General features: G+C 44.2%; 1 protein-coding gene across 1 annotated transcript; it reads right to left on the minus strand.

The window, feature by feature from the left end:
• Positions 1 to 2,596: 2,596 nt before the first annotated feature.
• Positions 2,597 to 19,691, minus strand: LOC122934287 (glutathione S-transferase theta-1-like). The gene is made up of 5 exons (XM_044289649.1): positions 19,491 to 19,691; positions 9,929 to 10,016; positions 7,033 to 7,183; positions 4,189 to 4,365; positions 2,597 to 2,943 (listed from the first exon to the last, which is right to left on the minus strand). Exons 1-5 carry the CDS (start codon positions 19,603 to 19,605, stop codon positions 2,740 to 2,742), a joined length of 735 nt encoding a protein of 244 aa, XP_044145584.1. The 5' UTR covers positions 19,606 to 19,691; the 3' UTR covers positions 2,597 to 2,739.
• Between the last annotated feature and the right edge of the window lie 575 nt (positions 19,692 to 20,266).

The following is a 20,266-nucleotide window of genomic DNA, read 5'->3' on the forward strand; positions in this document are numbered from 1 at the left end:
GCGAGAAAGCTGTGACATTAGTGCAGCGTTTGGTGAAATGAAATTAACAGAAATGGGGGATTGCCCAGGAAACGACTGCATGCTTGCCGCAGGGGTGCTGACCGGAATAGTGGTACGGTGTAGACAAATTGTGCATGAACAAGGCGTGACAGAAATGAAATACTGGTGACTTGTATGAGAAAACAGTGACATTGGTGCAGCGTTTGGTGAAATGAATTGAACCGGTACAGGGGGCAACCGTGAGGCCCCGGCTGCACCGTATGGATGACTCGCAATTTAACGGGCAAAACGTGACCCCCAGTGAACCTGAGTAAAGCTGGAAAAATAGAACCGAAATGCTCCAAATCCAGAACTGATGGCAACGAAAAACTCCCAGAAATTCAGCGACTCGCAGGCAACTCTCCAGACACTCCACAAGCGACCTCCTCTCTCAAAAGCTCAGACCTCAATGATGCAGGAGCCAGGTAAGGGGAGTGCCCTAAATAGGCTGGAGGCGGACCTCAGCCCCTCCCACAAATCCAGGCAATCTGCCTTAATACATATGATATACTACATAGGATGATGCATATAGTAATTCTTGTGTAAGCCATATGTAGAAATGGGTGTTTATATGACCAGTGTACCCCCAATATTTTATGGTTATTGTGTGTTGAGGGTACAGGAACATTTTATTATTATCATTTACTGTGCTGCCGTTATCTGTATATCTTAAGGACACACCATGTTTCTGTGCTTAATTGGCCCTCTCTAGTGATAATATGTAGTATGGCACCTATCGGGTTAATGCTGAATACCTTCCCTCTATGCTGTGCTGTTATTTTTGCTATGATCGATTTTGCACTCCACATCGACTTTGAGTGGAGAGCACAGCCATGTTTGGAGTCACATGATGCGACCACGTTGTGTGCCCCTGGCGTAGTATCGCAGGATCCGTGAGTGTGGGTTTACTACCGCGGCCTCTGCGTTCCATGCATGAGTTTGGTGGACCGCACAGCCCTGTTTGGGGCTGTCACGTGACCGCTGTGTGTTCCCGGCGCAGCCATTCAGCACGGTATTAGGGTTTGTGCTGAGGCTGCGCTTTTGTGTGCGCTGACAATATACATGGCTATCTAGCCTGGAACTTTGGACAGATCGCCAATATTGGGAGGACGAGGTGTTTAAAAGAGGGGGGAGATAAAGGATCTCACCAATAGCGACGCATACCCGGGTCACCTGACCGGGATGGGCAGTCCTGAAGTAATGATCCATCCTATGGGGGTTTAGCCCACCCAGGATCTTACATTTAAAAGTGAGCACTTTTGAATGATCAGATGGAGCTGTATCATAGGCCCCTGGAGCCCTGCAGCCATGCATGCGGGTCTGTGAGAGAATGACGTCCATCTTTATCAGATAAGTTAGATCTTTTAGCATCTCATTGTGCGCCATTTGTGTGATCTGAGTATTATGTATTGATCTCATCACAGACTACAGCAGGACTGGGGAGCTCCAGTTTTCAGTTATCCTGTGTATATCGGGCATTTTTTGTTCATTCTTGGTACTTGTCCCCTGATAAACCTTGTGTATCACAAGGGGAAACACTTCGGGACTGTATTTTGTACCAAATTAGGATTCTCGATTAATGTGTGTATCAGATAAGTGATAGGGATGTGTAGGGACAGGCTAGCCAAGGTACGTGGACAGAGTACTCCTACCATCAAGGTGTATCTCTGGGCTGAGCAGACTGATTAGGGTTAGGCTAGGGAGAGTATCGATCTCTCACGGATGCTACCCGGTCTTGCCTTTTGCCGTCCCTAATGGATTGCCCCTTGGTTGTTGTACTGTGAGTATATTGGTCCTGTGGGGACCTGTTTTAGTGGATATTTAAAAGTAAAGTTTTAAGAAGTTGCCCTCAGTGATGTTGTTGCAATACCAACTGTCTTTCTAGATATTATTTTCAGTGACTATGTTCATTATTAGTTGCTCTGTTCTGTAGCCTCGCAAAAATAATATAGTATGTCCTATTCTTGTCCGTATGGAGGACAAGAATAGGCATTTCTATAATGGGTGGCCCATTCCGTTCTGCAAGTTGCGGAACGCACACGGCCAACATCCATGTTTTACGGACCTGCAATTTGCAGACTGGAAAACACGGAACGGTCGTGTGCATGTAGCCTTATAATGATTTATAATGCTGTGTGTTCCTGCAGACTTCAGCTATACGGATTTGTACTCACATAATGCCATCAGTACAATTCAGTACAGCAGGGACACACAGCATTTTAATGATTTATAATGCTGCGAGTTTGTGTCAAAGGAGCAATGTGTTCAAGGCAGGAAATACTGCTGCCACACAGAGCGTATTTCCTACACTGAATACACTTCTATTGGTTTGTTTATTCTGAGACATAATTTTATGCCGCAATTGTGGCTGTATAAGTTTCGTCTTAGGTTCCTTACCCTTTTAAAGCAAGTCGGAAAAAGTTGTAGAAACCAATTTATACTGCTTTATCGACAGATTCTAGGCACTGACATTACAAAATCTGGGCCAGTGTATGCCAGGATTGGCGTAAAACCACCCCTATAACTGGTATCAAAGCACATTCACTAACAGAAAAACTCAGAGCATAATTTTTTATTAAAAAATGCTGGACACTGATGCAATCATCTCCCCACTGATTTCTATGGCTCATTTTTTACACATGCAGCATTTTTACAAAAAAATGAAGACTTTGAGAGTAGCTTGCATCCAGTGGACTGGCTTCATCGGCGAGTGAAATATTCTAGTTTGGCTTTAAGTCGCTCCTTGAGCTCTGGAGCTATTGGTAGATTCTGCATCTCCTTGATACGCAGTATTTTATCATGTGCTTTTTTGAATAGATCTGCTCCAATTGCATCCTCCACTCTTTGCTTCCAAGCTGACAACTTGGGTTTGTCTTCGAAAACATCAATCCCAGCTGCAAATGGCTATAAAAAAAAAAATTGAAACAAAAAGCACAGGTTGTGTATAGAACTGGACATGAATGTTCCACACTGTAAAGTGACAGAGATTCTCTTTAAAAGGGGTTGTCCGAGTTATTGTTTTGTTTGTTTCTAACTAGGCAAATGTAACAGCTTTACTATGCATTTACTGCATCTGTAGTTGCTCCTTTCTCAGATTTAACTGAGGGTCACATGACCTGTGATGTCAGCTTCTCTTCCTGCTCTGATAAGGTTTCGTGCACAAGCCTGAGAGAGCAGATCTGTATACGCCCCCTTTTTTTACTGCCGTCTGCTGCTGTCTGCTCTCTCCTTGGATTGTTAACCCCTTCAGCTGAACAGACTCAGGGCTGTAGGCTTTACCTAGTAGCTGCAGGTAGTGAGGAGACAAATGCTGGGCACAGGAGCTGACAGTTCTGCAGAGCAAGGCACAATAACAGGTAGGGGGAAGATCCTGTGTGCATCAGCAGTGTCATTACACAGCTGGGACTTGTAGTCCTACACATACAACATGCTGCTGAGTCTCCCAGCAGGCAGACATGTCAATCAGGGCAGTACTTGTATTCACTCCCTTAGCAGAGCAGGGAAAGGGGCAGAGATTGTTGTTATTGCAGGTAAACAAAGGGCCAGAAGAGAACCAGGGAAATGAGGAAAAAGATTTTTCTGCCGAAAACTTGCTTAGCTATATATTGCTGACCATCAGATTTACAGAGCTATATTTAGTTTTTTTCATAACTCAGACAACCCCTTTAGGTGACAAACCACAAGAGTATTCTTGTGATCTATCTGCATTTTGGAGTCCTCCATATCCACAAGTAACACCACCGCTGATAGCGTCCTCTTGCAGTGGTAGCAAATGCCCCTTGATCATAAGATATAAGGCTCCATGGTCAAATAGCACTCTGCGCCAAATAAGCAAAGATTAAATGAAAATTACTCAAAAAAAGGAAATGACTGTGCATTTGATTTCCATATGTCCAATCCACAAAAACAAAACAAAACAAAAAATGTCCTATTCTTCTCGGTTTTGCAATAGAGCCACCAAAATAAGGGAAAAAACAAAAAACAAAAGCAATACAGATCTCACACGTAATGTAATCTGTATTTTTTGCTGATCCGTGTTTTTCAGACCGCAAAATACACACGTGTGCATGCGCCCTAAAAAGCCTGAAAATATTAAATAAAGCACAAGAGATCAAATAAATGTGCTGCAAAAGTATTTTATTTACTCACCTGCATAATCTCCACAATAGCTACCAAATCAGCCATGGAGATCTTATCTCCAGCCAAGAATAGTTTGTTCTGCAAGAATGTATCTTGTAAGGTTGCCAAAGTGGCATTAAACTCACAAAGAGGAGGATCTAATGTGTCAGGTGTTGCTTCATGACCAAGGAGATAGGGGGTCATGGCCTGTAACAGAAAATAAAATAAAAAGAAACTTTGAGGTGGGTGCCTAACACATTGTGTAAAAAGAGACTTAAAGGGGTTTTTAATTTAAAATGAATCCATCAGCAGAGAAATCCTTTATAAACCACAGTGCACAGTAAACATTAGGGAAGCTTAGCGCCCGCAAACTGTCACTGTATTAGGATACTTTCACACTAGCGTTAAAGTTTTTCGGTATTGAGTTCCGTCACAGGGGCTCAATACCGGAAAAAACGCTTCGGTTTTATCCTAATGCATTCTGAATGGAGAGCATTCCATTCAGAAGGCATCAGGACATCTTCAGTTCAGTCCCTCTTATGGTATTTGGCCAGAGAAAATACCGCAGCATGGTGTGGTATTTTTTCCGTCCAAATACCGTAACACTTGCCTTATCCGGCATTAATTTCCATTGAAATGTATTAATGCCAGATCCGGTACCAAATGTTCTTGAAAAACGGATCCGGTTTCCCAGTCTGTGCAAACCTTTAAAAATGTGAAAAAAATAAATACCGTATCCGTTTTTCCGGATAACACGGTCCCATTAAAATAATCATTTATGAAGGAAGCTGTAATTTTGTAAATTTTTATTTTCTTTTTATTGCCCCATCTTCTGCTCTGGGCTGTGGTTACATGTTCACTGTCCATGCAGCTCTTTATGTCCATGGGCGTGTCAAAGCAGCAACAAGGCAGTCTTATGTAACTAGCTGGGTGGGAGGAGCTATAAACTAGCTGGGCTTTGTTAGGGGTGGAGCTGGAGCAGGAGAAGTGCATCATGGGTTTAGGTTGGATACAGCAACAGAAAGTGCTACATACAGGATAGACAAAAACCAATCGGAATTTGTCTACATGGTAAAAACAGGTCAGGAGAGTCTAATGAAAAAAAACGTGGGGAAGATGTACATGAGGCAAGTAACTACATGAACATCTCTTAATTAGCGTTGAGCGAACTCGTCTTTTAAGTTCGGCGTCTAAAGTTCGGGTTATCGAAGAATCCAGTTATGGATTCCGCTACCATAAACCATAACGGAATTTAGAATCCATAACGGGATTCTTCGATAACCCGAACTTTAGACTGCCAAACTTAAACCACAAGTTCGCTCAACACTACTCTTAATTATAGGGATCCTGAAAACCCCTTAAAAGTTATAGATCCCAATTAAAAGCTAGTTACTGTGCGTTGTAGTGTAAAAGGCATTTTTATGCCGACAGTCTTTAATGGGGCAATTATTTTATCCAAGTTACTGCTCTGTGCCCATTTTATTTATTTTTTATCTCAGAAAACCCCTATAAGCTATAGCTGGCCATACACATTAGATTGAAGTCAGCTGAACCCATATGGAGATAACCCACTGCCAGACATGTCAGGAGAGATAGCCGTCGGCCAAATGTGGACCAAGTTTTGGACATGCTTACATGTTCAGTACTCTTTCTACCCATGCTCCAGTCCTTGGAGGATCCACCGGCATTGCACAGGTAAGACACGTGAATAAAATACTTTATACCACATTCACATGCAATGGAAAATATCTGCACAGAATGACATTTTAAAGGAATTGTTCACCCCTGGAGACCTTTTGGGCAGACCACCTGCGTGGTCAGACCTGTGGAGGGAAACCTACTTACCTGATCCCTGCCGCTGGGTTCTGGCTCTTTTGTTCCCCGGCTGCAGATCCCTGGTCTCCCTGCATCAGGTAGCCACTGCAGCAGTGACTGACATGGCTCCCATGCCTCATATGACCTAGTGACATAATGCATGGGGGACAAAGCACCACTGCGGCCAGTCACTCGCTTCCACATGTCCACATGTCAAATAGGATTGTGACGCGGGGAGACCGGATGAACCCAACGACAGGACCAGATAAGTGCGCTTCCCTCCGCAGGTCCGGCTTTGCTTGGAGATCTGCCCAGAAGGCCACTGAGTGTGAAAAACCCCTCTAACATATGCAGAATGTCCATTATGGCCCAGATTCTGCATTGCAACGGGACTAATCTACATGCACAGCCTCTGGCACATCCATGGCAGAAATCTGCTTCATTCTCAGATTTCTTCCACAGATGTTTAGGGCAAATTGACAAGTGTGAAGGTAGGCTTAGCCATCTGCAGCATTAAACTCCATTGACTTACACTGCACTGTCCTATGTTGCAGAATTTCAATGCAGATTATGCAACAAATATGTTATGTTAATCTAATAGTATCTGTTCCAAATTTTACACCCAGATGCCCCCAAGTTCTATTGACAAGCCTATGGAGAAAAATAAAATGGCAAATACCAAAACGTTATGAGGCAAATGTACCAGTCCTGGTGATAGACATGGCAGTCTGATTATAATTGTGCCAAATTTATCGACACCTCTCAGGCTGAATAATAAATTGAGTGCTTTGTAAATACTCATCTAACTTTATACTACCTATTGTTTGGCTTACTTTGCCACACAATTTCCTTGGACAGTGTCACATCTTAGGCCACATTGCCTTTTTCACCATGTTCATGGGAATTAAGGTTCAATTTGGAAAAATGCCATTAGTCACATCATACTCCAGGTTGGCAGGTCTCTTTATATAGTTTCATGAGTTTACCCAAATTATCTATCTGCCCCCAAAGGCCGAGAACCACATCACCTGTGATCATTTCAAATAAAGACATGCTTACTTTGATCCAAAAAAGTTTGGAGCCATGTGGACGGGTATTTGTGTGCTGCCAGGCAAGGTACTCATCTACACGAGCACGTTTCTGGATGTCTGCTGGGTACCAGTGATCAGGGGTCTTATACTTGTTAGCTAGATAAAGGAGCATTGCAGTGCTGGTGAAAAGAATGAAAGGTAAGCAGGTTATTTAAAGTAGTTTTACACATGTGCCGTCACACGGTATTAATGGTACCTGAGGTGCTGAATGATCAGATATTTTGATTGAGGAAAAATTGTAGGAAGCCAAGAATAAAAAGGCCAAGATTTTCTGCTATTACTTTTCAATAATCTCTTCTTGGTTCTCTTTTTCTAGTTTTAGAAGATTCACGTTTATTGGGTTTAACCATTTCGTCCAAGAAAATAGTTTGGCTAAAGCTACACGGTAAAATTGTGTATGAATGAAGTATGATGTGGCGCCAAGTCCACGCATGGCGACACTACATACTACTACAAACTGAGTACAAAGCGTGAACTTTACCACCATACAAATGCTTGTGGTGCCAGAGATAAGGGGCCCTCCTGGTCAAAGCAGTTGGTGGGGGAAAAAAATAAAATAAAATATGACTAAACCAGTAATCCACTGGAGGGGAGCTCTTGCCAGCTGTAGAGCAGTAGCAAAAGTGCCAAGGCTCCACTGTCAAGTGGAGAATGGGGCCTAGCCGATGGGGGCAGTGCGACATGGCAGAGCTTCATGTCGTGACGGGGGCCCCTAGACACAGTCCATGTGTGGCTACGGCATGCACACTACAGTATACTGTGCACACATCAGAATGACCTGTTGGCTGCTAGGCAGGGGACGGGGTTGGAAAAGAGACACAGCATACACAAGGGATTTTTTTTTTTCTATACAACAGTGAAAACTATAATCCTTGCCACACCAAGCACTATTTGACCACAATAATATCTGGGAAGTAGATGACGAGGATTGTTCTACTAGTAATGGGAACCACAAAGGAGTCAGGCTTTGCAAACATTACAACATGCACAAAAACTAGGCGCCCGATTGAAGGAGGCATATAATGCATGCAGGTACACCCACAATCATCTCCTTGTTGCAGCATCTTAAAGACATCCTAACATTCCTGTACTTGCAGATAGTCTAGCAGACAGAACCCAGGCCCAGAACTTTAGGCATGTTCACCTGGAGCACATTTGTTTTTTTGCAACTATTGTACAATTCTACACAAGCTCATTATCGTTAGCTAGGTGGAACTATGGTTACCAACTCACAATATTCCAAAATTATAACGTTCAGTCCAACACATCCAATTCATACATGAAATCCAAAGTTAAAAGGGGGTTCTCTGGGCTACAGATATTCATGATCTATCCTCAGTATGGGTCATCAATGTTAGTTAGGTGGGGGTCTGACACCCCCACTAATCAGGTGATTCAGGCAGTCCAGGTGCTGGAAACTAACCTAGAGAAGGGACAGAAGCAAGCAGAAGGCTCGGTACACTGTAATTTCTGACGCCAGTGCACTGCAGCGCGGCCACTACAATGTGTATGGAGCGGTCTGCTTCCAGCTCCATACAGCTTCTGGCGCTGATCAGTGGGGATGCTGGGTGCCAGACCCTCACCAATCGGACATTGAGGTCTTATCCCGAGGATAGGTCATCAATGCCTGTAGCCTGAAGAACCATGTGAAGCCCGTGCTGTGGCCTGCAAGTTGCGGTCCGCAATGCATGGGCACAGACCGTGGCCCAGCCGCATGGGGATCGCGGACCCATTCACTTGAATGATCCCTCCGTTCCACAAGTTCTATCTTTTTGCGGTGCAGAGGCATGGAACGGAACCCCAGGAAGCACTCAGTAGTGCTTCCGTTCTGCACAGTTCCGCATCTCCGGATTTGTGGACCCATTGAAGTGAATATGTAATACACACGGAACGGTGCCCGTGTATTGCGGATCCACAAATGCTGTCCGCAATATGGCAACGGGCAGCACATGTTCGTGTGACCGAGCCCTTAATCTAAGATTATAAGGGTTAGGAAATTATCCAAATAAGGGATTTGTAGCCTCAGTTCTTTAAAGGGACACTGACAGGGCCAATAAGCATATTGAGGTATATATGGCAGTACAGGTCTTATAATGGGTATTACAATCATCTAAGTATCCCCCTGTCCACATTATACATACAGTAAACTTAAGTTTTATAACCTGCTCCAACGGTCTTCAATCTGCCCAAGGGGCGGCGTTTCACTTCTCTTGCGCCCAACCAGCCTCCCCAACTGCCGCTTTGAAGCGCTGCCCAGCTCATCAATATTCACTTCGCTGGGCGGCGCTTACTGTCCCCGACTTCACAAGATCCAGCGCATGCGCCGGGCACTGTTAAGCGCAACGCTTCAGAGCGGGGACCGCAGAAGCCGCCCAGCAAACTGAATATTCATGAGCTGGGCGGCGCTTCAAAGCGGCAGTTGGGGAGGCTGGCTGGGCGCAAGAGAGGTGAAACGCCGCCCCTTGGGCAGATTGAAGACCGTTGGAGCAGGTTATAAAACTTAAGTTTACTGTATGTATAATGTGGACAGGGGGATACTTAGATGATTGTAATACCCATTATAAGACCTGTACTGCCATATATACCTCAATATGCTTATTGGCCCTGTCAGTGTCCCTTTAATCCTGATGTACTAGGAGGTTACCTCATTTTATAATAATGAGTAAGGAATGCTATCAGAGGGAGAAAATATTGTAATCCAGTAGGATGGACTTTTTTCCTGTACAACACTTCCTTTTTTCCGCTCCGATAAGAAGTGTTTGGAAACCCTTTAACTACTTCTACATTACCAAAATTACGGAAATCAGGACTGATAACTGTGGTATAAAAAGTTATTTTAGTTTAAATTACTATAAATTCTTCACCTTTCACCCATTAAGAAGTCTCCATCCTTGAGAGATGGTACCTTGCGAAGTGGATTCACCTTGCCAAAATCTTCAGACATTTGTTCTCCTACAGAAAGGAACCAAATATTGTAATATATAATATAGTCAATAAGCCATTATATGAATATTCACATACATTTCTTCATCAAAACATATTTGCTAGGCTCACCGGCCAAAAAGATGAGGTAGCTGTCAGCCAAGCAAAAGTGTGGCCAACCGTTTTCTTACCTGGTCCCCCCCATACACATGAATGCTCAGCCAAGCATGCCCGTGTTGTGTATCTGAGGGGAGAAAGCCACTGCCAGACGACAAAGTATTTCAAGTAAAAGTTACAGATTAAAGAAAGCATATTCAGTCAGTACACTTTAAAAACCTAATAACCTGACCCAGAATCCCTGAATCCTGGAGCAATTCCAAAGTAAGCTCTCATTCACACATCTGTGTCTGTTTTCAAGATGCAAATACTAGGAAAGTGTTGCATACGGTTTGGTCCACAAAATTAACCAAACTAGTGCAAGTCTCTGTCGTCAGTGTAACAACAAGCATGTGTGGACTAACGGATACTTGTGTTGTCTGTACAGAAGATCTCTGATTACATGACGTGAAGTCCTAAGTGATTGTATTTAAGTCACAACTAGAGATGAACGAATTTCTAAAAAAATCTGGTCGGGTTTGCTGAATTTTCATAAAAGATTTGATTCGATCCAAATTTATCAGAAAAAGGGACAAATAAATGATGTCAAACAGGCAAAAAAAATAAAAAAAAATAAACCAAAAATAGTGGCCCAGTCATGGAGTGGAGAGGGTGGGACCAGCATTAGAAGTCCAGAGTGGCCTAGTGACAGTGTTCAGGTGGCAGCAGCATGAGGAGACAACAGAGTGGCCCAGTGACATAGGCGCACCTGGCAGCAGGTGTGGCAGCAGCCGGGTGGCAGCATAAGAATAATAGCTGAAGCAGGCAGCCAGAAGATACAGGTTTCTTTTGTCAAAGTGTAGGTGTGGCACCATAGTTATAAATTAATATAGAATTATAAAATATTTTTTTTTATCTCACCTTTGTTGCTTTCATGGAAGCACGGGCCCAGTTATGTACAAACATAATCCAAAGAAAAAAGAAAACTTGTGGTCCAGCTTCCCATAAAAACTTGCAGCTTTATTAATAACAACAAAAAATAAAAAATTATCCAAAACACGAATCACATACAAGATCCACAATGTCTACGCGTTTCAGACTCCACAATCTTGGTTCTTACTCATGACATACAGAAAAGTGAATGTTCACCTCTCTAAACATGTGGTGCACCAGGTAATCAAGACATCACATGCTCAAAAGGGGAGGAGAACTAATCAGACACCAAAAACCAACACCCAGTGCATCAAAAAAAATAATAAAAAAAATAAATTATATTATATTATATTATTTCACATTTTCTGTTCAGACCTGTGGGAAAGCAACTTCCCAATTCAAACATCCAATATGCCTCATGGCTGAGGAGTTTTCGTTTGTGATCTCCTCCTCTAATGGGAAGAGTAACCCTTTCAACTCCATGAACAGAAAACGCTCTTGTATCTCCTTTGTGCACAGTGGCAAAGTGAAAACTGGCTGCAGATACATTGAGTCTCATAATATGGTATATCTGATAAATGTTTCTTATTCTGCTTTTCATTTGTTTTGTAGTGCAATTTTGACTCAAGCATAATATTTTCATGGGGAGTATTATTTGCAGCTGGCAGGAGTCTGCATGGGGGCAAAATTTTCGCCTTCTATAGCTAATATTTTCATGGCTTGGTGGGAAAGAGTTTTTTTATTTATGGAAGCTAACCCTTTTTTAGATAATATCAAGTGGTATGGACGCTACATAGAGGATCTGTTGATTATATGGGTCGGCGATGTGGCGGACATTCAAGCTTTAGGTGAATACTTCAATGGGGGATAGATACAATCAAATTTAGCATCCATTATGACCTGAAATCTATAGTATTTCTGGACCTGCATTTATATGGTGATGCCACCAATTCAGCAATTTCAACATCAACCTATAGAAAAGAGACGGCTGGCAATACTACCCTTTTAGCGACTTCATGTCACCCACCTCATGTGACAAGGAACATACCAAGGGGCGAAATGCTGCGAGAAAGACGCAACTGTTCGGATAGTACTGCATTTATGAGGGAAGCAGATAATATCAGTAGCAGATTGCTTGTGAGAAGTTATGCTACATGGTCTATAGAGGAGGCCAATAAATGGGCTCTCTTTAGACAGAAAGAAATTAATATTTCCCCAAAAGGCTGTTTCGGATAGGAAAACAATAAAAATAAAATATAAAAAAAGGGAAGCCAGCAGGTTGTGTCAGGTTACAGTAAGGAATACGCTGAGATTTGTAATATCATACAGCGACATCACCCTATATTAAATTTTTACCAGGAGTGGAAAGGTATAGTCAATGAAGGGGTTAAATGTGTGGCCCCCAGAGCCACAACCATAGGACAAAAAAAAATTAAAATCAGCCCCAGTCTTTTCCTGGAACGATCAGCAACTCCACCTATGTGGCTCACCTATAAAAGGGAGCTACAAACCTGGTAGTAACAGATGTATCTGTTGTAAATACAGGTCAGTGTGTCAAAATGTGACATCTTCTGTGAATGGCAAGAATTACACCATAAAACAATATTTGAACTGTAACACGGATTATGCAATCTAATCACCTGCAGAGATTGTCTTCTACAATATGTAGGTTGCACTACAAAACAAATAAAAAGCAGAATACGCAAACATTTATCAAATATACCGTATTATGAGACTCGCAATGTATCTGCAGCCAGTTTTCACTTTGTCACTGTGCACAAAGGACATACAAGAGCGTTTTCTGCTCAGGGAGTTGAAAGGGTTAGGGTCCATTCACACGTCCGTGGTGTGTTGCGGACCCACAACACACCCGGCCGGCACCCGCTATAGAAATGCCTATTCTTGTCTGCAGCTGCGGACAAGAATAGGACATGTTCTATCTTTTGCGGAGCGGAAGTTCAGGGGTCGCGCTCCGCGGAAGCGGAGAGCACATAGTGTGCACTCAGCTTCACATTCGGGCCCATAGAGAATAAATGGGTCCACACCCGTTCCGCAAAATTGTGGATCGGGTGCGGACCCTTTTGTGGACGTGTGAATGGACCCTTACTGTTCCCATTAGAAAGATCAAAACGAAAACTCCTCAGCCGTGAGGCATATTGGTTGTTTGAATTGGGAAGTTGTTTTTCCACAGGTCTGAACAGAAAACACGATCTGATTTTACAATATCGTTAAAAGAACTATTTTTATAGTTTTTCAGTACTATTATACATGTTGTCTTTTCTTTTTGATGCACTGGGTGTTGGTTTTTGGTGTTTGATTAGTTCTCCTCCCCTTTTGAGCATGTGATGCCGAAGTCTTGATTACCTGGTGCACCACATGTTTAAAGAGAGGTGAACATTCACTTTTCTGTATGTCATGAGTAAGAACCAAGATTGTGGAGTCCGAAATGCGTAGACATCGTGGATATTGTATGCGATTCGTGTTTGGATAACAGTTTTGTATTGCTATTAATAAAGCTGCAAGTTTTTATGGGAAGCTAGACCAAAAGTTTTTTTTCTTTGGATTAGGTGTGGCACCATGTATGATCTAGTCTGATGCATCCGGCATAGCTGATCCATGCCCGATTCATCTTCACAAAAGGTCAGTTTCTCCACATTTTGGGTGGACAGGAGAGTTCTCCTTGGGGTAACTATGGCCCCTGCTGCACTAAACACCCGCTCTGATGCCACACTGCTGGCCGGGCAGGAAAGCTTGTGCAGGGCAAACTCAGCCAGTTGAGGCCACAAATTGAGTTTGGCTGCCTAGTAGTCCAGGGGATCTTTGATGTCGGGTGGCAGGGTGCACTCCAAGTATGCCACAACCTGCTGGTTCAGGTTCTGCTCTATGTCTACCTGCAGCATCTACGGATGCTGGCGAGTAGTTTCTTCAGTAGGCGGGTGAAGAAAACCGCTCATCAGCGACTCTAGACTTAAGTTGCTACTGATAGAGCTGGTACTACTCCTGCCCCCCAACCCCTCCCAGCAGCCATGGCAGTGGAACGCGAGTACAAAAGGCCCCCCCAGTCAGACCTGTGTGAGAATGGGCAATGACGCACATAGGCAGCAGTCAACTGACTACAGAGCATAGGTCTCGATAGTAGTTCAGTTTGTCTTCTCTCTCTCAGCAGGTGTAAAAAAAAGGCTCCCATTTTGGACCGGTAGTGAGGGTCTAACATGGTGGAGAGCCAGTAGTCATCCCTCTGCCGAATGGTGACAATTCAGCTGTCACTATGCAAGCAACTGAGCATTCATTGGACCATTTGCGCATGTGACTCAGAGGGACTCCCTGCTTCCATCTCCACTGCATACTGCCACTGTGTGTCTGGGTCATCTGCCTCGTCTTCCTCACCGCCCTGTAGCTCCTCTGGCTGCTCCTGCTCCTCCTGTCACCTGTGTAGAAAAATCTGCCATTTCTCTACGTATTGCTTGTGCTCGAAAGTCCCCCTCCTCCTCTAGTTCAGCCCCACAGGGCTCATGTGGCCATGAGATGTAAGCGCCACGTCTCCTGTGCCCTGGCCAGCAAGATTTATCAGCATCTGTTCCAGGACATGAATCAGTGGAAGGACATTGTTCATCCCGTAGTCCTGGTGACTGACAAATAAAGTGGCCTCCTCAAAGGGCATGAGCAAACGGCAGGTATCATGCATGAGCTGCCACTAGCTAACATTGAAGTTACACAGGGGAGTACCTCTGTCCGCCTGTATCGTCAAGAAATAGTTTATGGCCTCTTTCCATTCATATAGATCGGTCCAACACATGGAGGGTGGAATTCCAACGGGTGGAAACGTTGCATATCAGCCTATGCTGGGGGACGCAGTTCTGCCGATGCAGCTCAAGGAGGGTGTGCTTTGCGGTGTACAAGTGGCTGAAGTGCATGCAAAGTTTCCTGGCCATTTTCAGGATGTCTTGCAGATGGGTGGAAGACTTCAGGAACAGCTTTTCAACCAGTTTGAACAGGTGTGCCATGCAGGGCACATGGCTCAGCCCTCCTTGACGCAGCACCGACACCATGTTTTTCCCGTTGTCGGTCACCATGGTTCAGATGCACCTGCGCTGCAAAAACTGAACACAATTGCAGACAAAACTGACTGAACTTGCTTGCAAAATGGTGCGAGTTTCCCTGAATGAATCTGGACCTAATCGTCACGCTCGTGTGAAAGAGGCCTAAGGGTGCATTCACCCGACTGTATGCATTTTGCAACAAAAAATTACTGACGAGTGTGTTGCATCCGTTTTCATTACGGACCCATTGTAAGAATGCCTATTCTTGTCCACAAAATTGACAAGAAAAAAGGATATGCGGATCGCACATGGTGTTTTTTTTTTTTTTGCGGACCCGTAGAAATGAGTGGGCCCAAGTGCGATCAGCAAAAAAAAAAAAAAAAACTGATCGGATGTGGGCCAAAAATACGGTCGTGTGAATGGGGCCTAACAATTTCCACACAGTGCTGCCATCTAGTGCTTGCATACCATATCGTTTTATGGAAACATTCTCCCCTGAAAGCAATGTTCCTGATGTCGCCAAAAAATTTAACCATATTCTTCACAAAGTGAAAATCGATAAGCTTTATTGATAACACATAACAATTACATACATGATGGTAAAAGGCAGCACAAAGGTGGAACACAAAGATGAGGAACAGGACCCAAGGGGGGGGGGGGGGGGGCCGAGAGGTCAGCACACCAACAAGCAGGGAAAAGAATACAAGATGGTAAACCCCAAGACACCTGAGAATAATAAGCCCCAAACAATGCTGCAATGGAGGCAAATATGAGGATAAAAAGACTTGGTGATTAAAAAAAGATAATGAGCATACCCTGAATGGTGTGTTGATCTCTCAGCCATCTCCCTGGAAGAAGCCAGTTTACTGGCGAAACGGCGTTGGGTCAGGAGGTGGCTGAGAGATCGACACACCATTCAGGGTATGCTCATATACTTTTTAATCACCAAGTCTTTTTATCCTCATATTTGCCTCCATTGCAGCATTGTTTGGGGCTTATTATTCTCAGGTGTCTTGGGGTTTACCATCTTGTATTCTTTTCCCTGCTTGTTGGTGTGCTGACCTCTCGGCCCCCCCTTTGGTCCTGTTCCTCATCTTTGTGCTGCCCTTTACCATCAAGTATGTAATTGTTATGTGTCATCAATAAAGCTTTTCGATTTTCACTTTGTGAAGATTATGGTTCAATTTTTTGGGCGACATTCATGGCTCCTTGTGGGTCGGTATTTTTTTGTTATTTATCTCTGTCCGGTAATAATTGGGTGGCAATGTTTCTGATGCAATGTGGCCCAATATTTTTAACTGTAGATTCATGCATAACCCAAAATATTATATATATATATATATATATTTATTTATTTTTTACACAGCACAGGAGGCCAGTACTGGGACTGAATTCGTAGTCAGAGGCCTTAACAAGGGAGACAGAAGTTCCTTCTGCAACTAGAAAAGAGCTTCATTTATGAAAACTCTCCAAGACAACTTTACATTCTTATTGCCAAGAGCAAGGAGTAGAGATTTATAAAGAAGAGAACTTGTCAGCAGCGTTATACCCTCTACAATGTTGTAAGTGTCATGTATATAGAGATCCTACTAAGGGCTCATGAACACGACCATATGCATTTTGCAGTCCGCAAAAAATGCGGATGTCAGTGTGCATTCCGTATTGTGGAATGGAACAGCTGGCCCCTAATAGAACAGTACTGTCCTTGTCCATGATGCAGACAACAGTAGGACATGTTACATTTTTTTTGCAGAACGGACATACGGACACGGAATGCACATGGAGTAACTTCCGTTTTATTGCGGACCAATTGAAAGAAATGGTTCCATATACAGTCCGCAAAAAACAAAAAAAATAAAAAACACGTAACGGACATGGAAAGAAAATCTGTGTGGTGCTAATAGCAGGGGAGGATTGGCCATAGACCCTACAGGTTAATTCCCCGGTGGGCTGATGCCCAGGGGCCGTCTGAGCCCTCCTCACAGCCGCTAGTCAAAGTTTTTGGGGCAGTATTTTGTGATGGATTGTGGTTTTTGGTTGTGTTGGGGTGGTATAATGTGCCCCCAATATGGTATTTTACGCCCTGCCTACTTGTGTTGGCTCTGCCTTCCATCAATTTGGGCCAGACTACAAAACTGGGCCACTTTTAGTATTTTTTTCCAGGGCCACTTTTAAATTTAATTCCCCAGTGGAAATCCTCATGCCCTCTGCCGTTTCTGTAGTATGCTGCTGAAGATGTTTTGCCAACAATTGCAGTGTGCACAATCCGCAGCATAGGTGTCGCTACAGGGGAGCAATTGCCCCCCCCCCCCAGGTTATTCCTTGCCCCCGCTGATTCCCCTTTAAAACGCTGGCCGCCGCTAGTACAGCCAGGGCCTTTAACCTTCTTTCCCCTGACCACCGCACCCTGCGTTACACTCTCCCCTGACCGGGGTTTTTAGGGTTAGAGTGTCCAGTTCCCCAATCTAATTTGGGGGAAGCTGTTGCCACAATAGAGGTTGCCTAAGACTCTGTCTTCTAAACAGGTTCAAGAGGTCAAGGAGTTTGTTAGCAGGAACACTGATGTGTTCTTGAACCTTCTGGGATGCACCTCTGTCGTCCGCCATGACATTGTCATGGAACATCGGGTCAGTGTCCGGGTGAGACCATATCAGGTACCCGAGACCCGCCGACAAGCCATTTTGGAAGAGGTGCAACGGATGTTACAATTAGATGTCATCGAGGAGTCGAAAAGCGAGTGGGCTAATCCAATAGCCTTGGTGCCCAAGCTGGACGGGACCCTACGCTTCTGTAACTACTTCCGCAGACTAAATGAAGTCTCCAAATTTTACTCATACCCTATGCCCCGTGTGGATGAGATGATTGAGAGACTATGACAAGCCCGGTATTTTTCTGTGCTAGACCTCACCAAAGGGTACTGGCAGGTACCCTTAACGGAGTTTGCCAAATAAAAAACGTTTTTTGTTACACCGCAAGACCTGTATCAGTATAAGGTATTACCCTTTGGTCTGCATGGAGCCCCCGCCCCTTTCCAAAGGTTACAGGATATTGTCCTGCAACCCCATCGTCAGTACGCCTCGGGCTACTTGGATGATATCCTCGTCCACAGTACCGACTGGGAGAGTCATTTACCTAAGGTGCAGGCTGTAGTGGACTCCCTTATGAAGGCAGGCTTAAAGGGAACCTGTCACCAGTTTTATGGTGTCCTAACTAAGGTCAACATAACTAAGTGACTAATTATTTTAGCAAAATGCTGGTCTCTCTCTCTCTTTTAAGCGCCACTAGCAAATGAAACATGAACTTTAGTTGCCATGAGCAAGTAGACATTTTAGATATAGGAGAACAAGTGGATAGTAGAGATGTGCAAACTTGTGTTCTCAGGTTCAGTGTACAAGGTTCGGGTTATCTAAGGCTAGTTTCACACTAGCGTTCGGCTGTCCGCTCGTGAGCTCCGTTTGAAGGGGCTCACGAGCGGACCCGAACGCTTCCGTCCAGCCCTGATGCAGTCTGAATGGAGCGGATCCGCTCAGACTGCATCAGTCTGGCAGCGTTCAGCCTCCGCTCCGCTCAGCAGGCGGACACCTGAACGCTGCTTGCAGCGTTCGGGTGTCCGCCTGGCCGTGCGGATCCGTCCAGACTTACAATTTAAGTCAATGGGGACGGATCCGTTTGAAGATGCCACATTATGGCTCAATCTTCAAGCGGATCCGTCCCCCATTGACTTTCAATGTAAAAGTCTGGACGGATCCGCTCAGGCTAATTTCACACTTAGCTTTTTTTTGCAAATATAATGCAGACGGATCCGTTCTGAACGGAGCCTCCGTCTGCATTATTATGATCGGATCCGTTCAGAACGGATCCGATCGAACGCTAGTGTGAAAGTAGCCTAAACATAACTTATGGTCCTTGTTATCGGATTCCATAACAGAATTCTTAGATAACCCGAACCTTGTACACCGAACTTGAAAACACATGTTCGCTCATCCCTAGTTGACAGCCATAGACTGGGACTTGAAGTGCTACCTCAGCAGGTAAACCTACCAAATGAATGAGCCTCTTCTGAAAATGCACAAAGAGGTTGAATTGAATGTAGCAGGTGCTGTGAGAATAGGTTCAGACCCTTGGGAGTTTCAAGCACAGCTCTGGATGCAATTGTGTTCTTAGCTCCACTGTGGCATAAAATTCTCAAGATACCGAACACGTTCAGGGACTAAAGAGGACTTGTCAGCACATTCAGGAAAAAATCCCTGTGAAGTCCAGAAATGTACAAGCACATAAATACCACAGTACATACAAACACGTTATAGCCGGATGTAATATTTTATGACATACAATCAGGCATTGCAGAGGATGGATATATACCTAACCCACATATCATATTATGCAAGAACTTCCCCCACCGCAGATCAGAGCAATCAGAAGACACTGGACTCACCTTTAAAAAGTAGCACCTCCTGGTACTTATAGGGGATATCGTTAGCCTCCACAAAGATATAAACTGACCGGCAGGGCTGAGACATCAGATCCAGGTAGAGCGTTAGGTCACACATGATGATAGGAGACCAGTCAGTCCTCTGCACACACTAGAAGTGAGAGGCTCCTGAGAAGAGTCTCACCTTTCTCTGGAGTTGCAACACACCCACCCCAGAGCCCCGCCCACCTCCAGTCACTTCAAGTCACATCAAGTCACATTTGCACTGCTTACTTCCTGGCTCCATTACTCAGCAGATTTCACAAGTGTGTCTTTGTTACATTCAGGAGAGAGACGAGAAGGAGACAGCGGCACTCACCAATTCCAAGATAAAACGTCCAGTTTATTAGGCTTCTATAAAATAGGGTACAGGCAGGTCTGTGCACATAAGTCAAATGGTGTGTCTTTGTTATACTCGGAGGAAAGGGATGCAAATGAGCTCTTAGCAACCTCTAAGGCTACTTTCACACCTGCGTTAGGTGCGGATCCGTCTGGTATCTGCACAGACGGATCTGCACCTATAATGCAAACGATAGTATCCGTTCAGAACTGATCCGTTTGCATTATGAAGAACAAAGTCAAAACGGATCCGTCCTGATTTACATTGAAAGTCAATGGGGGAAAGATCAGTTTTCAATTGCACCATATTGTGTCAGTGAAAACGGATCCGCTCCTATTGACTCACATTGAAATTCAGGACGGATCCGTTTGGCTCCGCATCGCCAGGCGGACACCAAAAC

This window comes from Bufo gargarizans, chromosome 1 (genome assembly GCF_014858855.1).
Source record: "Bufo gargarizans isolate SCDJY-AF-19 chromosome 1, ASM1485885v1, whole genome shotgun sequence".
NCBI classification, from domain to species: Eukaryota; Metazoa; Chordata; class Amphibia; order Anura; family Bufonidae; genus Bufo; species Bufo gargarizans.